We start from the raw sequence: 23,789 nt of genomic DNA on the forward strand, positions 1-23,789 counted from the left end.
TTAGAATCATAGAAAATTAGGGTAGGAAGAGACCTCAGGAGGTCATCTAGTCCAACCTCCTGCTCAAAGCAGGACCAACACCAACTAAATCATCTCAGCAAGGGCTTTGTCAAGCCGGGCCTTAAAAACCTCTAAGGGTGGAGATTCCACCACTTCCCTAGGTAACCCATTCCAGTGCTTCACCGCCCTCCTAGGGAAATAGTTTTTTCCTAATTTCCAAACTAGCCCTCCCTCACTGCAACTTGAGACCATTGCTCCTTGTTTTGTCATCTGCCACCACTGAGAACAGCCGAGCTCTATCTTCTTTGGACCACCCCTTCAGGTAGTTGAAGGCTGCTATCAAATCCCCCCTCACTCTTCTCTTCTGCAGACTAAACAATCCCAGTTCCCTCAGCCTTTCCTCATAAGTCACATGCCCCAGCCTCCTAATAATTTTCGTTGCTCTCCGCTGGACTCTCTCCAATTTGTCCACATCCTTTCTGTAGTGGGGGGCCCAAAACTGGACGCAATACTCCAGATGTGGCCTCAGCAGTGCCGAATAGAGGAGAATAATCACTTCCATCGATCTGCTGGCAATGCTCCTACTAATGCAGCCCAATATGCTGTTATCATTCTTGGCAACAAGGGCACATTGCTGACTCATATCAAGCTTTTTGTCCACTGTAATCCCCAGGTCCTTTTCTGCAGAACTGCCACTTAGCCAGTAGGTCCCCAGCCTGTAGCAGTGCATGGGATTCTTCTGTCCTAAGTGCAGAACTCTGCACTTGTCCTTACTGAACCTCATCAGATTTCTTTTAGTCCAATCCTCCAATTTGTCTAGGTTACTCTGGACCCTGTCCCTACCCTCCAGCATATATACCTCTCCCCACAGCTTAGTGTCATCTGCAAACTTGCTGAAGGTGCAATCCATCGCATCATCCAGATCATTAATGAAGATGTTGAGCAAAACCAGCCCCAAGACCGACCCTTAAGGTACTCTGCTTTCCATTTCCTGTCTCTCCCTCCCACCTCCCCCATGGTACAAACCCTGCCTGGGGCATGCGCTGCTCAGGATGGGGTTATGTGCTCTTGGATGTCCATCGCTGTCTGGGAGACAACCCCGAGTGGTGTCTTTGCACCCAGGACTCCTCTCTATGAGGAACATGGCACTTCCCAGACTAGCCCAGTATCTTGTCTCCAGCACCAGATGCTTCAGAGGAAGGTTCAAGGTCCCTGCAGTTGTGGGACACCTGCCCCAGGACAAACTTCTTTCTGACTCCCAGCCATTGGAGATTGGAAGGGATCTAAACCCTCCATCTTTAGAGTTTACATCAAAGATTTTTTTGTATTTACCATTATAACGCCTGATGTTATAATTGTTTATAGACGTGTTCAGTCCTTTTCTGAATCCTGCTATGCTCTTGGCTTCAATGGCATCGAGTTCCACAGGCTTCCCTTTCCAAGTATTTCCTTTTTCTCTATTTTGAATTTGCCTCCTTTCAGTTTCATTGTTTGTAGATTATGAGATGGGAAACAGGAGCTCCTGGGCTACCCTCTCTTCCCCATGCATTATCTTGAGTATTTTTATCACATCCCCTTTTATTCATCTCTTCTCTCTGGTTAACAGCCTCAGCCTTTTCAATCTCTCTTCATACAAATGGTTTTCAATGGCCTTCGTCTTTCTTGTTGAGAAATTAGGTCAGTTAGAACACAATCTTTGGGCATTGTGTTAACAAAGATGATGATAATCATGACTTAGCAGTCAGCGTAGACAGGGACAAAACATGTTTAATACCCCATCAGCTGGTCCATTTTAAGCCCTGTAGAGTTTAACTGTGACTAGCTGATGGTGTGTTAAACACAATAGTACTTGTGTCCCTTAAGTGTTAAATCATGATTAACATTGTGTAAATTAACACAACTCTTCAAGGTCATGTTCTCACATGACCTAACTTTCTAGTGAAGACAAATCCAGTGGGATTCAGCAGAGCTGGCTGAGTTATCCATTGCAAATAGATTAGCTTAGAAAATGTAACTTTTTTGTTTCTTTTCCCAGACTGATCCCGTTTTCTATAATGTGTCTGTCATTTGTAAATCATCACCATGTAGTTCATGGGAACAAATTTTGGTCCACAGGTATGTTTTGAAGTATTAACTCTATTTGGTATTAGTGCTGTCACTTAAGTCACATGGCAGAATTTCTGGCCCCTGACTGGATGACTGAAATTTTTAAAACAGGAAAATAATTAATAAATAGCCAGTAAGTAACAGCAAATAGGAACATTCACACTTGATGACCTTTGTTCACATGGAAATATAGACTTGTGTTTCGGAAAACAAAAGAAGCAAAGCTAGCTCATTTAGACTTTAAAGGGGCTTTTACAAAACCTAGTATGGATACAAATATTTTCACGGTGTTTTTTATTAATGCATTGACAACTGTGGGCATTGCCAGATTTAGTGTTTTTAATACCTGTCATTTATATAATGCTTTGACTAGCTAAGGTCCTATACAAACTTTTATCCATTTAAACAGTCCCCTGCATGTCGAGAAACCCAGCCATGAAAATGAATGGAAAGCGAAGTCTGAACAGTCTAGTTTCACTGAGTGATGTTGAAAAGGTGAACATCACAGAAATGATACAAAGTCTATTTGATGGTTAAAACTCTTTCCAGGTCAATCTTTGAAAATATTCTTTGTGATTCAGTGTTTAAAACACAGAATTTTTTTTCTTTTTAAATCTGCACACTGAGTTTCAACAAACCCAACGTGTAACCACTACATACTGCAGAAAGGCGACGTCTAACTCAACTTCTGAAGACCAGTTTCCAAACCTGGGTGCCTACACTAGCTCATCTACTTCCTTCAGGGCCTTCAAACAGGTATTTAGTGGAGATGGGATTGAGCAACAGAGTTCAGGCCCAGACAGCAGCGAGCGGAGGGTATTTATAAATCCTACACAGGCAGACAAACAACTAGATCAGAGGGTTCCTGAAGTTCAGAGATGTATTGAGTTGATTGGGGCTTATGTCAATTACCATACTTGGGTGCTATGGGCTCACTTATCCCTTAACTAACTCTGTGCCAAGAGAACCATGTAACTGCACCATCCCAGGATGAGCCCAGCGAGGGAATTGTGCCTCGGCAAGGTAGGTTCTTCACTACTTTCCCCCTTGCTCCTGGGCTGGGCACAATCTGCTCTTGGCTTTGACTAGAAGCTGGTTACTTTCTTCCTACCCTGACCCGCTGGTTTAGCTATGCTAGCTGGCACATTGGGGGCAGAGTCACACCACTGCCTTTTCCCTGTCCACACCCCACCCGTCTCTCTGTGAGCTGAGGGAGTGAGTACTAGGAATGCAACTCCAGAAATACAGGTAGGCTGTGCCGGGACTGGTGGAGAAGGGTCCTTCTAGAACATGTGAACAAGGAGCCAGGCGGGAGATGAACTCAGCTGGGAATTGGGCCCTTGCATCTATTTCTCACTTCTCTTCAGGACACAGGAGGGGGAACATACACGTTATTTTCCAAAGCAAACACGATGGACTTTCTGTACTCATCACACTCACACAAACACCACCATAGAGGGGTGTGTCATGCCCCCGTTGAGCCTTGGCTGCGATTTTCAAAGGGGCTGAAGGGAGTTAGGAAATCAATGAGATTTGGGCACCTAACCCCCTTAAGCGCCTTTGAAAAGCACCACCTAGATCCCTCTGGCGGGGAGCTTGCTGCACCAGCCAGTCTATTGGGAACTGTGCAGGTGTGCATTGAGCATTTCCTTCGCTTGGATGAGAGCTGTCTCGCTTGGCACCTCCAGGTGCGGAGCCACCCCTGCGCCCTCCCAGGAGGTGCCATCAGCAGAAGTCACGGATCTGGAGGTGGGGATGGTGATGTAGAGGCCGGTGTCACCCACATGATAGGTCTGAGGAGGGTGACAGCCGCCGCTGGTCACTTCTCCGATGATGAAAGCTCTGCCCAGCCTCCTCATGATATACACAAACTCCTCAGCTGCCCCAGCAGTCACAGCACTGGTGAGGATGATCAAGCCCTTCTGCGAGCCGTACCGCTCACCTGTGAGAGGCAAGAGCAAGTGTCCTTACAAAGATCCACTTTCAAAAAATTGCTGAGGCACAATTGAAGATTAACCCTTTCCCATCCCACCTGGCATTACAGCCCCTGAAAGAATTTTGAAACCCTCACTCACTCCCCAGCTTGAAGGGTATGAATTTGCTTTTTTCCCCTCCAATGACACACGGTAAGCAAGGCCGGTCAGTTTCACTAGTGCAGCGTCAGTTTCCCTCTGGGGCTCTCCTGCAGTAACAAGACTGCCATGGTGCTTGAGTTGAAAATGGAGGGGGGGGAGGGGGTGCAGAGGGGGGTGACATGTTTTACATTCACAGGGCTTTCTGTGGAGTTCAAACACAATAAAAAACAAAAGGCAAAACATTTCCATTGATCAGAGGTTTTGCCAAACCCTTTTATAGAAAATCTCTAGTTGGGATCTGAACTGACCTGTCTGTGTCCCTTACATAACCAGATTGGAGCAGTAGATTTTTCTCTTGGTGCCAGATTTTCAAAATAGTTCAGCACACTGAGTGCTAGTTGGGCGTTAAGCTCTTTGAAAATCTGGCCCTAGGTGTTGCAAGGGGAGCTGAGCACTTGGAAATCTGATCCTAAGCTTCTTTAAAAATCTGGTCTTTTTAAAGCTTTTAAAGCTTCTTTAAGTATCTGTCTGTCATAGGTGCCTGTGAGCTGTAGCTCACGAAAGCTTATGCTCAAATAAATTTGTTAGTCTCTAAGGTGCCACAAGTACTCCTTTTCTTTTTGCGAATACAGACTAACACGGCTGCTACTCTGAAACCTGTCATGGTGTTATAGTTAATGATTAGGCGAGAGCCCAGGCTGTGGCATGGCTCAAATTCATTACGTGTAAAAAAAAAAAAAAGCAGAGAACATGCAAATTGGTCGGGACAGTTGCCAAACCCAGTGATGATGGAACCTGGCGATGTTCTGAACAAAAAGCTCTTGGCTGTGCTTGTAGCTGCTTCACGTGGACTGTACAGACATTCTAGACTTCAGCATGACACACACATAGAGTGACAATCCTGGGATCTTATTAGATAGCCAACTCTGAGCGATAAGCAAGGGGGCCACCTCATGCTCCAGGCTTCTCTTAGAGAATTCATTTTAAAAACAACTCATGCCACCAACAAATGAACATCTCCTAGAAGATATCCCCAGTAATCACAGTGAATACATAGGGCCGGATCCAACTCCCACTGAAGTCAATGGGATTCTGTCTGTTCTCGGGGTTTGCAGCATGCTCAAACAAGTCACTAATTCACGCTGCTCCAGAGTGCTAACCATGTCTAATTATGGCCGTCAGTGCAGCACCTTGCGCCAGCACTGTCAGCAATTTCCCCCCTTAACTTTAAGATCAGTATTTAGGGAGCTCAGACATTTGAAGTATATCATTTTCCTCTGCTCATTGCTTTTCCATTCTCCATACAGGCTTGGCCATTAGTAGTAGGAGAACGTTGTCTCTGATGGCTTGCTAGGAAACCAGCATTCCATGGGTCTGGGAAATAGATAGAGAGTACCTGTCATCACCTGAAAGGAAAAGCTCTCACAAAGGGCAATTGGTAACTCACCTGCGAGCTGCGGCTGGGTCCAGATCTCACTTATTGTGTCATTGGGTCGGTTGTAGACTTTGTCCAGGAGAACTGGGTGCCCTTCATCAAAGAAGTAGGAGCACAGGGCTGCTATGGAGGAAGTGGGGCCTCCAATATTGTACCTTTTTAAAAGCAACCAAAAAAACCCCTCATCCAAAGCATGTAAGGACATAACTGAAAACTTGTAGCAAATAGTACAACTGCCATGCCCTGCCCATCTCCCTTCCACAAGCGTCTGCTTTGTAGTGTCTTGTCACTGGCTGGCTGGTCCTTTAAGCTACCCCCAAGCTGAGCCTGATCTGGTGGCTTAATTATCATTAGTGAGGCAGCTGTGACTGGCTCAAGGCTGACTACAAAGAGAGCGAGAACCCAGGCAGTGGGAGGAGAACTAGGATAGAAGAGGTAGGGTGTTTCCCCTCTCTGGGAAGGGCATGGTGATGATAAGCTGAAGATGGTTGCAGGGATGGAACTAGTCCCTGTGGTGGGCCCCAGCAAAGGCAGTGGGGCAGTCCTGGTTTCCAGGGGAGGACCATGGAGCAGGGAAAAGGCTGGGAGCCAAAGGAGAGGCTGTGTGAACCACAGGCTACTGGGAAGCAGTGTGAGGGGCTAGGAGGTAGGATGTGGCCCATGGAAGCAGTAGCATATCTGAAGGAGTAGACCTAGCTTGGTTGACACCAAAAGCAGAAGGTGGGTCTGAGTTCCTCTACCAGGATTTTTGCACCTGGGATGGGGCTGAGGACAGAGCTCAGGACAGGTGTTTTGAGGACTTGCCCCAGAGGGTAAAAGGGTCTTTTGTTGGGAGGTTGGACTCTCTGTTGCCCCAGAAGGGGCTGGACTACAGGTGACTGAGCCAGAGGGCTAAGCTGTGGACAGAAATGGTCAAAGAGGTGAGCAACAGCTGTGCTAGAGGTGAGGACCCCTGCAGTACCTTGACCTAAGGGCAGGGGGTGCTGTGGCAGCGAATGCAACTGCTTGCACACCTCCAATAATATGGCCTAGACATTATGGCTTCCACTTACATAGTACATTCTGCCCCGCAGTATTTGTATCCCTAACGTTGCAGAACTGTGCTGGCCCTTGAGAATCTGAAAGGGAACATGACCAGAAACAAGAAGTGAAACTCATTAGGCTTATTTTCCTGGGTCACCCCCTGACCCCAAAATGCACAAAGTAAACAAGCGGCATAATGGGGACATGACATTCTTATAGTTCTCTGGGTTTATTAACCTAAGGCTCTTACTAGCAGAAGCAAAGGCCTTTTAAAAATGAGCCAATCCGCTCAAACTTGGCTGTGTAAATCTAGACACTGGATTCCATTTTTAGGCACCAGAATAAGGGGCCTGATTTTCAGCCCCTGCCCTGCCCACGAAAGCCAATCGGAGCTGTGAGTGTTCAGCACCACATCAAATCAGCTGGCGTATTTGGGTATCTAAATATTCATGCAGGTGCCTAACTTAGGGCATGCATGGCTGAGAATTTTGGACCATGATTTTTAAACTAAGAGTCTCCCTTTTAATTCTACATCAGCAGCTCAAGATATAAGTCATAGATGCATCACCCCAGATGGAGCTCCTGCTGCAAAGACACACCATGCCTTTTAAACACATCACCATTAATGACACCGGCCATTTCTCTCCTGTAAATAAATGCCATATGTGCTGTACTGCTGTGGTGTAAAGCGGCCCCGAGTGAGCAGTCCGGAGCATCTCTAATCTGTATGTCTGATGCATAGCAGACGTATACACACATTAATGTAATGTGCTACAGAGATGTAACAAGAGGCTGCTACAAGTATTTCCCCTTTGCCCTGCATCCCGGGGCTGATTTCAACATGCTGGTGTAGAGGAGAAGAATGAGTTAATTTATTTTCCCATTTCAATCAGAACACAGTCTGGTGCACTGTATTGGAAATGTTTAGCCCTTCCTCCCCAGCTAATGATGGCAAGGTGTTCCCCTGCTGTAATTTAACATCCGGGGGAAGGCACAGACCTTGTAGTAGGATCTGGCGATAACTGATGTTTAGTGCAATCCAGCCAAATCCCAAGGCAAAAAAATGGCTTTCCAGCCCAGGGAGGGGTTAGTAGAATCCGGGGGGGGTGATTCCATCATAGACAGGGAAATCAACCCAGTTTCCTACGCAATGTGGGAACGGCCACAGTAGACTCACGCTGGAGTCAGTGATAGCCAAATCAGCCTGAGACACGGTTCTCCTGCGTGCTAGTGGATAGAGCACTAGACTGGGATTCAGAGGAGACCTGCGTTCTAGTTCTGGCTCTGCCACTGGCCTGCTGGGTGACCCTGGGCAAGTCTCTTTCTGTCACTCTGTGCCTCAGTTTTCCCATCTGTAACATGGGGATAATGATTCCAACCTCCTTTGTAATGCATGTGGAGATCTAGGGATGAAAAATGCTGGGGAAGAGTATAGGGAGGCTCTGCTGCCAATACATCCCAGGGATCCAGCTGTACCTGTCACAGCCCAAGCTGCTGCAGTTGTCACTGTAATGAGGGGTGTGCAGAATGCTGGAGGGTTCTGAATAGGATGCAGGAGGCAATGCCATGGTTAATGGATGTGAACGGATAAGCCCGGACCCTTAGCTTTCCACTTGCCATGCACCATGAACTCCATTGAACCACACTGGGCTCCAGTCACAGTCCCTTTCCTGCTGGACTGTCATTATGAGCTCACTGCCAGCTGGGGGCAGGAGATGAGTTCCCCCTCTCTCCCCCCATAATGAAATTAGAAAGATCTTGGAAGGGGAATCATGGGCCAAATTCTGCTCTCTGTTACAATGGTGTAAATTCAGAATAACTCTGCTGACTCCGATGCAGATACCCCAGATTTACACCAGTGTAACAGAGATCAGAATTTTGGTCTATATCAGGCTGGGCTGGGCTAGGCTGAGGAACTTACACTAAAGAGCATCATGGCTGCAGCAAGAGATATTGGTAATTCAGCACATGCCATTTTCCTTGTCAGTAAGTGTAGAGCAATCCTGAGCGCAGAGCCGCGCTACTAGAGGTGCTAGCCAGGGTGAGGCTGGGCAGGTCAGACCACTTCTGACAGAATGAAATGTTGTTGGAACCGAGATGTTTCAGTTTTGCTGAAGACTGTCAGGCTGGGGAGCGAGGAGCTGGGAGCGAGGGAATCTCTCACGCTCTCTAGGGTGGTGGGTAGGGTACTGCCCTGGGGTATAGGAAACCCAGATTCAAGTTTCTGCTCTGTTGGAATCAGCATGATCTGGGAATGAAAAATTGTGCCATGCATCAGGCAGAGCTGGGATTTGAACCTGGACTTCCCCACGTGTCGATGCCCACTCTGAGGCATTTAGACCCAGCTTTGCTTTAGTGCAGACAGATTTGGTTTTGTTCCAGTATGGAACCCAGACAAAGCTGAAACCTCAAAACATGCTGTCAGCAAGAACTGGTGTCCTCTGGTCCCTTTGCAGGAAGGGTGAGTGATGGGGTATCTACCCCACACAAGCCCTGAGTGGGTTAATGTGGGCCAGGATGGGCCAGTTAACCTTAGACACTGCACCTGGAAGGGAATCAGGGATTGCTAAGCATTAATGACAGGTGAAGCCCAGCTGTGGGGGGACCTGGGCTAGGAGTGTAAAGCCAGGAAGTGAGAGCAGGGAGGAGGTCTGCAATCATTCCATAGAGGGAAAGAGATCTGGCTAGGGACAAGGAGAAGATCCAGGGGAAGAGTAAATGCTGGTCTTGCCCTGGACTGGGGAACTTGACAAGCAGCTGAGAGGGGTAAAGTAGCCATGGGGAGCAGAGGAATCTCTGGAGGTAAACCCAGAGATAGGCCAGGAGAGAGAAGAATGGGGTAGAAAGGAGCCCAGGAAAACAGCTACTGCAACAGAGATTGAGCAGAGCTGGATTGCTAGTCATAGGGCTGGAACCTGGAGTAGCGGGTGGGCCTGGGTTCCCCTCCCAGCCTCTGGGAAAGTGGCACAAGACCTGGCAACATGAAACAAAAGACCCCCTGAGACAGCTTGTCTGGTGTGACTTTGTTACCCCACAAGTTGGGGGGACACTAGAGTGACCTGGCCAGAGGGCTGAGTCATGAAGAGAGAGCACCCTGAGTCACAGAGAGCAAGAGAGGGGCCACAGTGTGAGTAACTGACAGGAGGGGGTGAGAGCTAATCCCACACCTAGTCTCACGGAGATGCACCTGCAGTGAGTGGAACCTCTTCACTAACATCCCTGGTTCCAGCCTATCTCAAGCAATTACGTTTTGCCTGCCTAAACTCCCTCTACAATTGCAAGAGAATCTTCTTCACTTCCTGTCTTAAACTGCCCCGTAGCATTGCTGAGTGTTGTTAAACAATTACAAGCTTTCCCCCCAAAGGCAGCGTCCTTTCAGAGAGAGGGGAAGTGATCCTTGAAACCAGTTTGTAAAGCCCTTTGGTGTAGGAATGCCTCTTTGTAAATGAAAGTGATTATTTTTCATATGCCATCAATCCAAGACCACTTTAATTCAGCCAAAGAACCCTGCCCATTTCCCTTCCGATCTTTGACTATCTGAGTCACTGAGGTCACTTTCTTCGGGTAGGGAGGATGACAAATGTTTCTCACCAGGATGCTATTAAGGAGAGTCCCCAGAATGCAGTGCGGATTTCACGTGGTGTTGAGTTGATCGAATCTACAGGACATGGAAGGAGCAGAAAATGTCAAATGCCTCCTGTCTGTGAAAATCCGTGGGGGGGCTGCTGCAAATTTTCTAGCCCACTGTTGAGAGCTCTGGGACGATGAGTGTTTTGACAAGACAATAATAATAATACAGCGGCACTAACTAACTGTCTATACGCAGTAGTGGTGTAGCCGTGTCAGTCCAGGATATCAGAGAGACAAGGAGGAGGAGGTGATATCTTTCATTGGGCCAACCTGTGGTGGTGAGAGAGACAAGCTTTTGGGCTACTCAACTCTCTCACCAACTGAGATTGGTGCAATAAAAAGATATCACCTCCCACGCCTTGTGTGTCTAACCATACATGTGTCCTGCTTCTAGGAATATGAGCTGCTGTGGAAAATCCAGCCTGGATGGTCCAGTGGTTAGAGTGCTAGTCTATGACTTTCAAGACCTGGTGCAAGTCCCTGCTTGACTGCAGACTTCCTGTATGATGGGAGGCGAGTTACTTAGGTCCCGATCAATAGGAGTGAGGCACCTTTGAGGATCTGGGCCTTAGTCTTTCCGTGCCTCAGTTCCTCATCTGAACTATGGTGACAACAGCTCTGCGTTGCGGGGATAAATCCATTAAAGATGGTGAGGGGCTCAGATAGCACAGGGATGAGGGCCAGACCTAGATAACAATGTGATTGCCAGTCTCCAGCGTTCATAAATCAGACATTGGGCCCCTCAAAGAAACGCGAGATTGGCTGAAAAGTTACAAAATTTTAAAACTATAATAAACATTGGGTCCTATGTACTGGATTCTGTGCCCAGATGTGTGCGTGTGTCTCCTTTTCCAGCTTCTTGCTGCGCCCACGAGGGCTAGAAATCTACTTTTTAAAAAATGAAAGCGGAGATGATTCTCATAGAATCACCAGACTCCAGGAGCTGGGGCTTTAAGCAAAATGCCAAATATGGCGAGACTCCTGACTGTAATCAACGTGTGTGTTTCTTGAGGGTTGAAACAGTTTCTGACACTGGGTTTATTTTTTAGGTAAATATTTGCCAGTTGTGTTGGGGCCTCATAAACGGTAACTCTGGGCTGAGGCAAGAAAACCACTGAGGGGAGTGCTGTGTAAAAGCGAACTATTTGCACCTCTGTAGATGGTTGCTAAGACAAAGAGCAGCAGCAACTCACACTTAAGAATATGTACTGTTTTTCATATGTTGGGTGGCTCAGTAATGTTGTTGTTTAAAGTTAGGCATGTGATTAAGTGCCTTGCTGCAACTGGGCTAATGGCTGGGCCACCTCCACGCTCCTCACTCGTAAACCAATCTGCACTGATCCCCTGGTGTAACTTAGTGCAGCCCATAGTGATATCTATTGTTCTGCTAGTGAATCACTTGACCATCACCTATAATAAAATATATCATTAATCAACACATGCAGGTAAACAAAGGCATATACAGTCAGTGCTTGTATAGAGATCAGAGATGGAAAACAGCTGGGAGGTCCCAGCCCTGTGTCAGTTCAGGGTTGTTTCCTATGGCAGTGCTTTTCAAACTTTTTTTCTGGGGACCCAGTTGAAGATAATTGTTGATGCCTGCAATCCAATGGAGTTGGGGATGAGGGGTTTGGGGGTGTAGGAAGGGCTGAGGACTAGGGCAGAGGGTTGGGAGGCAGGGGTGAGGGCTGTGGGGTGGGGCTGAGGCTGGGAATGAGGGGTTCAGGGTGTGGGAGGAGGCTCTGATCTGGAGCAGGGGGTTGGGGTGCAGGAGGGGGGTCAGGGCTGTGGGCTGGGGGTGAAAATTCTGGGGTGGGGCCTGGGATGAGGGAGTTGGGGTTCAGGAGGGGCTCCGATTTGGGGGGCTCAGGCCTGGGGCAGGGGGTTGGGGTGTGGGAGGGGGTCAGGGCTGTGGGCTGGGGTGCAGGCTGTGGGGTGGGGCCTGGGATGAGGGAGTTGGGATGTAGGAGGGGGCTCCAGGTTTGGGGGGGAGGGGGCTCAGGGCTGAGTCAGGGATTGGGGCATGGATTTACCTCAGGCAGCTCCCGGTCAATGGCGCAGCTGGGGTACAGAGGTAGGCTTCCCGCCTGTCCTGGCACTGCCCACCGCGCTGCACCTGACGTGGCCAGCAGCAGGTCTGGCTCCTAGGCGGAAGCGTGCAAACGGCTCTGTGTGGCTCTCGCCTGCAGGCACCACCCCTCACCAGTTCTCAGTGGGAGTACAGAGCCAGTGCTCGGGGCAGGGGTAGCGCGCAGAGCCCCATGGCCCTACTGTCTAGAAGCTGGACCAGCTGCTGGCCGCTTCTGGGGCACAGTGTGGTATCGGAGCAGGTAAGCACTAGCCTGCCTTAGCTGGGCAGCACTGCCAACGGGACTTTTAACATCCTGGTCGGCGGTGCTGACCAGAGCGACCCAGTACCTGACATGCCATGACCCAGTACTGGGTCGCGACCCAAACTTTGAAAAATATTATGCTATGGTATATTTCCTAGTTTTTCGATCTAGTTTTCAATGTCCCAAGTGATGGAACAATTTCCCTTGAGACATCATTCCATATGCTAATAGATCTCACTGTTAGGAAATTTTCTTGGATATTCACTCTGAATTTTCCTTTTCTTCATTTCATCCCCAGTATTAGCTGACATGGCATGACAGTGAACCATATACATCTAGTTCTGAAGAAAATTCAGACTGGAACTCAGGTGTACATTTTTAACAAGGAGAGTAATTAACCATTGGAACAATGTAGCAAGAGTCGTGGTGGATTCTCCATCACTGGCAATTTTTAAATCAAGATCTGATATGTTTTTTAAAGCTCTGTTCTATGAAATAGTTTAGGGAAATTCTCTGGCCTGCGTTACTCAGGAGATTGGACTAGATGATCACAATGGTCCCATGTGGCCTTGGAATCTGTGAGTTCACTGTTTCAAATAAAATGATAGTTAAACAGAATATGTGGTGAATTTCTGTCCAGAATTTACCTCATGTCTATGATTAATGCATCTGTGTGAACGATCTTCTTCCACACATGCTCCACCAGCAGCTCAGACACCTGGGTTAGAAGATCGCAGTCTCCAAACATATCGAATCTCAGGTAGCCAATGTTGTTTTCAAATACTTTGGTGCGGAAAGAAAATTTAATCAGATCTTCAAATACTTCTGGGGAAAGGATCTGAAAGAGTTGCAAAAAAAAAAAATCATTATCTGGCACTGCACTCTTGGCATAGGACTGGAGAGGAATCACATGTGTCAGCTTTAGCATATGTTAGGAATCTTATGTTAAAAATGTCATGTGGTGGGCATGTGTTAGGAATGTCATGTGGGAGACTTGTTTTAAGAGTCTGATATGTTGGCCATGTGTCAGGAATGTCATGTGGTGGCCATGTGTCAGGAGTATCATGTGGTGGCCATGTACTAAGATTCCAATATGTGGTACATGTGTCAGGAATATCATATGGTGCCCTTGTGCTAAAATGCTTATATGTGGGACATGTGTCTGGAATCTCACATGCAGGGCAGTGATTAACTTTATTTTGTTCATCTGTATGTTCCAGGGCAAACATAGAAAACAAATAATGAAAGACAAGGTGTAGCTAACGAGTAGAAGAACTGTGTCCATGGGCAAGGTCTGCTTGGGCCTAATTTTAGAGCACTCCTTGGCACGCTCACAGCACAACAAGGTGGCGATGGCTGGCAAGAGCAGGGCATGCAGATGCCAACACAACAACCCCACAGTCAGGAGGAGGACAGCTGATCTGAATCGGGTCCAACAGGATCCAGTTGTTCTCCCACCCGGCATACGCCAGACTCGACACTTGTTGTAGGGTCCTGTCAGGTTCAGGGGCAGGGCTCTAGTCCCTGTAACCCCTGTCTATAGTGGGGCCACAGCCTGCTCCTCCGGTCAGACTTCAGTGCTTTGCCTGCACGCCTCTGAGAATGGAACAACATCCTTGGTCCCTAGATGCACATCCCAGCTCTGCCACAGTGTCCATGTGACCTTGGGCAAATCCCTTATTCCCCCTATTAAACGTCCCCACCCTACTGGAGAGCTGAGAGGCTCCCTTTATAAATGCTGATGGGACACTCAGCTATGGCAGTAATAAGAAAAGCTTGCCCAGACTGAATGCAGCCCAGCAGTGTAAGGTAAATGTACATTATTGATAGTGGTTTTGCCTCTGCAAGTACAAATGCCCCCTTCCCAGCAGTAAATCTCCACCTGCATCACAAAGGAGTATCATTATTTCCATGATAAAACTGGGATACAGGGAGGGGAAGTAACTCACCCAAGGTAGGAAATGAACCAGGTCTTCTGAGTGCTAGCCCATTATGCAGTGCTAGTTGGTGGCCCAGGGCTTTTCTTCCTTTTTGCTCCTGAAGCTATTTGTTGCCACCATCCCAGTGCCTTTTGCAATGCCAAAACTTTGACCGTTGATCCCGAGTCCCTCCTGGTACCAGCTACTGACCTAAACACAAGAACTGCCTAGTGGATTCCCTTTCTGCCCCTCTTTCTTTCTGTGCCCTCTGAAAACAACACCGCGGTCTGGGCTGCAGACATATCAGTTCAACACTGCTGACCTTGTCACTCACGCCTGTGACAGCCATGCAACTTGATCTTCCCAGGGTTTAAAGAAAAAAGCCAGAGTTCATTGCATTGTTCTGATGCTGCTTTGGTCTGGTGCAGAAATGCTGAACCCCTCCTTGCAATGGAGAGGTCAGAAAAAAACCCATCTACAGATGTTTCTTCTCAGTAACAATTAACCTACAAATAAGACTTCATCCGTAAGCACAGATCCCTGGAATATACCTTCACAATGATCTGGCCCCATTAGAGAGTAAGGAGGAGCTCTGGGCCAGCCCACTCTGTTCCATGACATGGCCCCTTTAAGGAATAGGTGTTTAAGGGAGGAGAGGACTGGCTAGTGAATGGGCCAGGTGGTAATCAGAGAGGTATCACCTGACCAGGATCAAAACCTAGCTGTTAGTTGACTTGCTGAAAGGTTTCAGAGTAGCAGCCGTGTTAGTCTGTATTCGCGAAAAGAAAAGGAGTACTTGTGGCACCTTAGAGACTAACAAATTTATTAGAGCATAAGCTTTCGTGAGCTACAGCTACAGACTACAGTAATGCATCCGATGAAGTGAGCTGTAGCTCACGAAAGCTTATGCTCTAATAAATTTGTTAGTCTCTAAGGTGCCACAAGTACTCCTTTTCTTTTTGCTGAAAGGGAAACTCTGTGAAGTGGGGCTGGAATGTGACTGCTGGGGAAGCTGGCTTGAGCTATATCACAGCCCTGGGAAAGGAGGCTGTGGAATCCCTTAGCTGGGGGGAAGGGCTAGAGGAAACTGGATATTTTGAGACTCTGTAAATTGGATGCTAGGTAGGGGAATGTTACTGTGAGTACTTTGGACTGCAAACAAGTTATCTGGGAGAAGTAAGAGTGAGCTGAGAGTGGGGCCTTGCTCTATATCAGGGATGACCCACTGCCCCTAAGCATGTTGGTTAAGAATAAGCTCTGTATTTGTTCACATTTACATGGTTTATGATCCAGCTTCTTACGCGCTCATTGAACAGGCTTGTAACAAATCTGTGCCCATTTTGGAGTGCCACACTTGTTAGAAGCGTCGCCAGATCTCCTGACTTTATTGTGAGTCTTGTGTTTAATTGGAGGTTGTCTTAAAGCCCCAGCTCCTGAAGTCATGTGAACAGGAGAGTCTCTCCACCTGGCCTTGATGGTTGTAGTGAAAAACTGGAAAATATGAGCATCCAAATGGCTCAAAAGCTAGAAGGCAAATAAAAAGCTTTCTTTCTTTCTAAATCTCATGATTTGGAGTGGCCTGATGGCTGGTTTGTTTTTTAAACGTGGGTGGTTGACAGTAGTGAGTTATTCCCTCTCGCACAATTGGAAATTCATGACAGCATGGTTAAATTAAAAGGGTTGAATTGTTACATATAAGCTCTCTGAGTCTTAATAAAAAGAACACTGCAAGCTGTGGGGATTAGAATGTAGATTTTTCCCATGCCAACAGACCAGGCCCATGCCACTTGAGTGACAGAAGAATTGCTATAAACTGACAGGATAGGGTCTCTGGGCCCTGTCCTGTAAACACTGAGCGCACAATAGTAATGCTACACGAATGAGATGGTGTGGCATGATGCAGGACTAAGACGTTGGCCTGGCTTTCAAAGAGTAGGGTTTAATTTCTGACTCTGCCACTGATAATCTCTATGGCCTTGGGCATATCACTGTCTTGCTCCCTGCCTCAGTTTCCTCTCCCACTCTTTTCTTGTCTTTGGGGCAGGGAATGTCTCTTACTATGTGTTTGTGCAGCACCTAGCACAATGGGCCTCTGATCTCAGAGCCTCTAGGTGCTTCTGTACTATAAACAAACAGCATTGCCAGCTTCAGACATCCAAAAATGATGGGTCATACGGCCTTGAAATCCTGATGGCTTAAAAATCATGAGATTTAAAAAAAAATACATTTTGGGTTCTTTTTCTCTAGCATGTGGTTTTTAAACCATCAGAATTACATTCAGGTCATGTCTTCTCTGCAACCAGCAATTCTAGAAACTTACTTCTTTTTAAAATGAAAACTGAGGTTCTCATGTCATCACAGCACTCTACCAGCCAGAGTGTCAAGAAAAACACACAACTGGGCTGTTCTAATTCTACCCAGCAGGGAGCAGTGGTGCACAAACACAGTAGCCGGCCCACTGCTACAGAGCTATTTGAACAGGTATCCTGTAAATTAATATTCTGGCTGGAGTTATAGTTTGCAACATTTTTATTTCCAGACAAATACAGTGGCATATTATAATAGAAAGGAAAGCTTGCAAGTACACTGTAGGCAGCCAAATTTAGGTTTTCATTCAAAATCAGTTTTACAAAACCCAGAAATGAACAGGCACTTTTAAACAGACTGTGTATGGTGTTTTTACTTAAAAAAAAAATGGCCCTGGCTGCGTTGTTGTGAATCCTACATGCAACTGCATTGTGCTAGTGTGTGAGGATCAGAAAGAGGCAAAAGCAAGGGACATAGAAGATTAGGGTTGGAAGAGAGCTCTGGAGATCTGGGTCAACGCGTTGCTGTGGTCCAGCCCGAGCGAAATGTGAAAAGGAAATAAACAGCAGAGAGTCCATTAGATTTCTATAGGAGTCAGATTCTAAGATGGTGTAAACTGGCACAGTTCCATTGACTTTAATGGGGTTACACTTGTATACACCAGATGAGAACTGGGCCCACAGTTAAATTCTTTCATCGGCTGGTAATACAATAGGTATTGATTTTTTTTACCCCTGTCCTGACACTGTCCCTTTAAGCAAAGTGCTATGCCTTTATTCATTAGTGTAACCAAGCAAAAAGACATAAGCAACCCTTCCCCACTCACACTGAACTGTCCATAAACCCCCTTGATCCTCCCCAAACACTGACAATACCGCAGAAAGTACCCCTGGGGTTAGAGACTGTGCATATGTAATATTTAGCTAGGAAAGGGAAGATTTGAGATGCAAGGACAGTTGCTGTTTAAAATGAATCCTGCTTACTAGAGATGTGCAGTGAGGAGGTTACTAGGGGCCCTATTCTCAGCTGGAGACTCAGAAAATTAAACCCTAAATGTAGGGGGTTAGTGGGAGCTTGGAGGCGAGGGCCCCATCTGTGACCCTTGTCATCTGAACTTAGTGCATCACGTGTGGAAAAATCAGGCAGCATGTCCTTTCTGCCCCAGCCCCATGCAACTTACAGGGCCTGGGTGTTCATTCACATGGACGTCTCAGTACGCAAAGGGAAAAGTCCTTGGAGACTTTGTGGTTTGGGGGAGAGAGAGACGAGAGAATCAGCCCAGAGGATAAGCCTGGGGAGTTGGAGCCGGGGTTGCTGAACAGGGCATCCGTGAGCATATGGAACCCTGCAGCACAGCAAAAGTGTGGGCTATGTTCTGAACAGCAAATGCATACATAATGCTAGCCCCTGGGAAACCTGACTGGGGCAACTAGCATTTCTGCACCAGGGAACTCCAGCTAGCACTGACCTTGCCGCTATCACAGAGATCTCTTCACTCGCTAAATGCTGGTTTAGCAGCTATTCCAATGGGGTGGACACACCAGGGCTACATGCATGTCACCTGCATCCTTCCCCTTCTTCCGCCCGCACATCATCACTTTCTTCTGCTTTATTAAGCTAAAGCAAACCCCACTTTTGAGGGACTGGCTGGCTCTGAAGGTTGGTGCCTTTCTTTTTAGGAAGGATATAGGCAGTAAACTGGAGGGTTTATTATGGCAGTGAATGAAAATGCCCTGGGAAAGATTCATCTACTACAGTCTGCTACTTGGGAATGCAAGCTTCAACGTGACCTTGAGGTATGTGCTCTCTGGACAGTGGCACTGGGGTTCTCAGGAAAAATGCATAGACAGCAGCCCCTTGTGGCAGCTAGAGCAAGACAGAGGCCAATGTCCATCCTGCAAAGAGGGTCAAGAGGGGGGCGGGGGCCCCATCTGAGTTGTGGGGTGATGGTGCTACTCTGGGCTGAACTCACTGCTGGCCCTTGGCCAGCTGCTGTAGTTGGCTATGGAAAGAGCGAAGACGGGACATTGCTGGAGCATTGTGGGCCCTCTTACTGCCCCAGTGCTCCGCACAATAGTGTCCCCAGCTTCTACTGCTCTCTCCCTGTCACCGGGTTGAGGCTTTCACCTCCAGCTCTTAGTCCACTCCTGCTCTCGGCTCTGGCAACTCCCCAAGCCCAGCTTCCCCTTATCCAGCCCTTATCCCTCCCCTGGTTCGTACTCTACCATGAGAGAATCTTCTCCCAGACTGCTCCCCACCTGTAGCTGACTCTCAGACCTTCTCTGCTCCTGAGATATGCGTTCCCTCTTGGAGGCTACCGACTCCTTTCCATTCTCCCCATCTACTCTTACGGAGGAGCCATCCTACCTCTTCCAATGCCTTCCCTGGACAAGCAGGACTGAACAGAAGCATTACTGAGTGTGGGGTGAACTGCTCACCCCACTGAAGTCCCAATTGCTTCACCGGGGCTGGAATTTCACCTATGAGGTGCTAAGTTAGATTTTTATCCTATGAATCTGCTTCCAACAATCAGGGTTCGCCAGGCAATAACAGACACTCATAAATAGCTATTACATGCCGGGCTGGGGGGATTGACTTGCTAGATGGTGCTTTTACGGACCTGACAGCAGATCACCAGTGAGGTGTGGCCCATATTTTAGCAAGTAGCTCCCACAAAAGTTCCCCTTTAGCCTGGGATATGCCCCAGGACCACTGGGAGGTGGGTGAGCAATGGAACGGAGAATCCATTGATTAGTTTCCCCGTTTTTAGCACAAATTCTTTCTCACATCCAAGGAAAGGGGCAGCACCTCTGGGCAAACAAACCTAAAACAAGTGCCCTTCCCTGGAAATGCTCAATCGTGATCCCCAGGGACAGAGGCTGAGAGCATGGCACAGGGTCACCCCCCTCGATAAATTGTATGAGCTAAAGACCTCACAGGGTAGAAGCCCAGGGATCTCCTTCCTCAGGAAGATGCCCGACCATGTGATCCGCTCCAAAAGCAAAATAAGGCACTCTTCCAAAGGTGACATTAAGAGCCCTAGGGGTAAGTTGTCTGGGTCAGGGATGCTACAGCTGTAACCAAGGAGGGGCTGAGTCCATCTGTGATGGAATTTTAACAAGTGACTCCTGGGAGCTCCCTCCAGCACATCAAAGAAAAGGGTTTGCTGGGGCACTCCACAGGTATGAGCAGCTCAGCTGAGAATGACGCAGAAGCACTGCCAGGCAAATTGCACAGCAGGGGCAAAAGTGGATTATTAAAAATCAAATTCTCTTTGAGGTCATCTAGCATCTATCCAGCCACGTTTCCAAGGCAAAGCGCGGCCAAGCTCTCTAATGTTGATTAGGAGACCCGTTAGGAGAGGATGGTCAATATAAGGGAGTTCCCTACAATCCTGGGAGTCACAGAAAATGAGATGGTGGGTGAGGTTATTTTATACGTGCAGAAGGGTAGATTACAAAATGCATGGACATGTCTCTTGTTAAAGACCCCTAGAGCAAACACTTCTTCTCAGATTGAAAAATCGATGCCATCAGGCTTGGTCATGCAAGTAATGTACTTACTGAGGCCAACTTAATACAACGTGGCAATACTAGAGCATCTGAGCAGAAGTCACCTGGTATGAGACATCACCTGGTATGAGCCCTGAGCTGCTGACCCATACAAGGTCCCCCTACAAAGGCCTGCATGCCCTATACCCATTTGGGCCTTCGCCTCTGTGCTGGAGCCTGGGAAACCTGGGAGGTTTAGAAATATGGACCAGGAATGTAGCTGGGGTCCTTAACTTGCCGCACACAGTTCTAGAACCCACATGACAGATGGTAGCGAGTCCCTAGCTGAGCGTGTGAGAGACTCACCTGCATTGGCACAATCCCCGGGATGTGGCCCTTGGAGGGCTCTGGGATGTGGGCTATTTTCAGGTGCGCATCTCCAGACAGGGCTTGCAGGTCAACTGCCACCTTCTTGGCCAGCTCCTCTTCAGAGTTAACCATCTTGTAAGTGTCCTTGGGGGCAAGGGCAGTAAGATTGGTCGCCATGTCGGCCCCTATGTCTGCAAAGGCGTAGTTGTCTGCCACCAGCTTCCCCACTGTCTGCAACATGCCAGGCACCTTGGCGCGCAAGGCAGCAATCTGCTGGGCTGCAGCCATGGCTTCACTCGCCTGGATGGTGATGTGCGGCTCCACCCCCGACACGCTCCACGCTTTGCCGGTGAGGGGGCTGAGCACCACCTGGCTGGGGATGGAGGCGTACAGGGAGCTGTTGCCAACACGGTAGATGCCCCCCGAGAGCGAGCCGCCCATGGTGGGCTCACCAATGACCGTGGCCCGGTGCAGATCCTTCATGGAGCGGGCAAAGGCTTCGGCCGCCGAGCCGCTCATGTGGCTGGTCAGGATGTAGATGTCCTTCAGGGAGCCGTACCTCTGGCCAGTGACCTGGGAGAGGGTCCACACCTCAATGCTGTGGGAGGTGCTGCGGTCAAAGATGGAGTAGAGGTGCTGCCGGGGCTCGGGCTCAAAGAAGTAGGAACAGAAGATGGGCACGGCAGTGGAGTAGCCGCCCATGTTGTATCTCATGTCAATGATCATCGCGTCAGTGCCCACCAATTTGTCCCATACCAGGCGCACTAGCTGCGGCCCAATGGCCTTCACTGTCTCTGCCTCGGCAATCATGTCAAAGCGCAGGTAGCCTAGGTTTCCTGGCAACACGTCAACCTTGAAGAGGGCATCGATGATGTAGGCCAGCTCCTCTGAAGTGGGGATCTTGTTGGGGGACTGTTCCTCGGGGGTGGGCTCCACGTGGCTGTGGAAGACGTGAAGACGGTGGTCCCCTGAGGCCTCCTGCAAGTCGTTGGTGAGCTGGGAGGCCAATGTCTCCAAGTCCACAGCTGAGCGGTAACCACCTTGGGCCCGCTTGGTGTTTAACATGACACTGGCCTTCTCAGCTACCTCTGGGATGGCATAGTGAGCCTCCAACAGCTGTCCAGTGCTTTCCACAAGTGCTCCCATGACCTGGTGGAAAGCCAGCACCTCCCTGGCTTTCTCGAGTGCCTCGTCAGCCAGCACAATGGCATCTGGCACCACGCCGCCACCGAGCCAGCAGTCTCCATGGTTGTCGACGAAGGTGATGACGGGCACGGTGATGGTGAGGCCCTGGGTGATGTCCTCCTCTGGCTGCAGCAGAGGGAAGGTGCGGGTGTGTGAGAGGCTGCCCGCTGTGATCTCACCGATCAGAGTAGCACGGCCCAGGGACTGCATGAGGTAGGCGAATTCCTCAGCGGCAGTGGCCGTGCGATGGCTGGTGAGCAGGTAGATGCCACGCTGGGCCCCATAGGGCTGGCCCAGTAGCCCAGCCCAGCTGTTGTGCTCCTGTGTGCGGTTGGTGCGCCTGTCATAGGTAGTGAAGAGGTGGACAGGGCCAGTGGTGGGGTCTTGGAAGTAGGAGAGCAGCAGGGGCACAGCGCCTGAAGATGGGCCCCCAGGGTTGTAGCGCAGGTCCACAATCAGGTTCTCGGTGGCCTGGAGGGGCTCCCAAACCTTGTGCACAATGTAGGGGCCCAGCTTAGCCAGCACAGAGGCATCAGCAAACTCATCAAAGCGCATGTAGCCCACATTGCCTGGCAGCACTGACACCTGGAACACGGTGTCCACCAGGGCCCGCTGCAACTCCTCATTGTCAGGCAGGTCAGCAGCCACCGGGATCTCCTCCTCCACGGGTGAGGTAGCAGCCTTGCCTGGCGTGGTGACCCGGAGCAGGAGGCGTGGGTCCTCGGACACAGCCTGCAGTTCGGCATTGAGCTTGGTGGCCAGGTCCTCGGCAGACTGGATGGAGGAGTAGTCGAAGGCAGAGAGGTGTTGCAGTAGCATGGGGACCCGCTCTGCTAGGGTGTAATAGTCCTGTAGTATGTCCATGAGGCGGCTGATCATGCCAGGCACTGCCCTGCGTACTGACAGGATGGCAAGTGCCTTCTCCAGGGCCTGCTCCATCTGGCTGGCTACACATGGCGGCACCCCAGTGACCTCCCAGCTCTGCCCACCCCTGCTCAGAGGGCTCACAGACCGCGATACTGGCACTGTCATGTAGAAATGGGAGGTACCGATCCGCAGCTTCTGGATGTCCAGTGAGCCCCCAGCTGTCCTCTCCCCCACGATGATGGCTCTGTGCATGTGCTTGAGGATGTAAGCCACATCTTCAGCCACCCCAGTGGTATGCCGGCTGATCAGCACGACAACATCTTTGTCCTTGCCATACCTCTCACCCAGCACCTGGGGCAGGGTCCATATCTCCGTGGTGGTGTTGGAGGGCCGGTTGTACACCGTGTCCACATGCAGCACCTTGCCGGCTTCGTACAGGTAGGAGATGATGAAAGGGATGCCGGAGACCTGCCCCCCAGCGTTGTAGCGCAGGTCTAGCACCAAGGCAGAGGTCCCCATCAAAGTCTTCCACACCTTGTCCACCAGGAAATCCCCAATCTTCTGCACAATGTCTTGGCCGATGATATGATCAATCCTCAGGTAGCCCACATTTCCCTCCAGCTGCTCGTACTTGACCACATGCTGGATAAGATCCAGGAGCTGCTCCCGAGTGAAGGAAGCCTCATCTTCTTGCTTTGGAGCCACGGGAGACAAAGGCTCATAGGAGATCACCAGTCTTGGGTCGTTCAAGGCACCTTGTACACCAGCCGTCAAGATATTGGCCAACAATTTGGGATCTGATATGTCCAGGATCTCCCCACTCTTGATGGCCTGTTCGATAGCATCTTGCATCCCCACCAGGTTTTCAGGGAAGCAGTAATTATCCAGAAGGACCTTGGCCATGTCCAGCACCAGATTTGGCTGGAAGATTTCCTCAGTACATACGTTGCAGAAAACCAGAGCTGATAATAACAAGAGAGTATCCCCAATCATTTTGAATCATTAGGGGGAGGAAAATAAATTGCACCTTGATAAGAAACCAGAGACGC

At 49.0% G+C, this 23,789-nt stretch overlaps 1 protein-coding gene across 1 annotated transcript; it reads right to left on the minus strand.

Moving 5' to 3' along the window:
- Positions 1-1,534: 1,534 nt before the first annotated feature.
- On the minus strand, positions 1,535-23,789 carry RBP3 (retinol binding protein 3). The gene is made up of 4 exons (XM_038410604.2): positions 20,686-23,789; positions 13,250-13,440; positions 5,629-5,771; positions 1,535-4,048 (listed from the first exon to the last, which is right to left on the minus strand). Exons 1-4 carry the CDS (start codon positions 23,731-23,733, stop codon positions 3,720-3,722), a joined length of 3,711 nt encoding a protein of 1,236 aa, XP_038266532.1. The 5' UTR covers positions 23,734-23,789; the 3' UTR covers positions 1,535-3,719.

This window comes from Dermochelys coriacea, chromosome 7 (assembly GCF_009764565.3).
Source record: "Dermochelys coriacea isolate rDerCor1 chromosome 7, rDerCor1.pri.v4, whole genome shotgun sequence".
Lineage (NCBI taxonomy): Eukaryota > Metazoa > Chordata > Testudines > Dermochelyidae > Dermochelys > Dermochelys coriacea.

Bases quoted from the DNA above. Each gene is read 5' to 3' on its own strand.
- RBP3 (XM_038410604.2), bottom strand. From the start codon at position 23,733: ATGATTGGGGATACTCTCTTGTTATTATCAGCTCTGGTTTTCTGCAAC. The intron at 13,441-20,685 runs GTGAGTCTCTCA...CAACTCTTTCAG, and splicing joins CGGGGATTGTGCCAATGCAG to ATCCTTTCCCCAGAAGTATT. The intron at 4,049-5,628 runs GTGAGTTACCAA...TGCCTCTCACAG, and splicing joins GACCCAGCCGCAGCTCGCAG to GTGAGCGGTACGGCTCGCAG.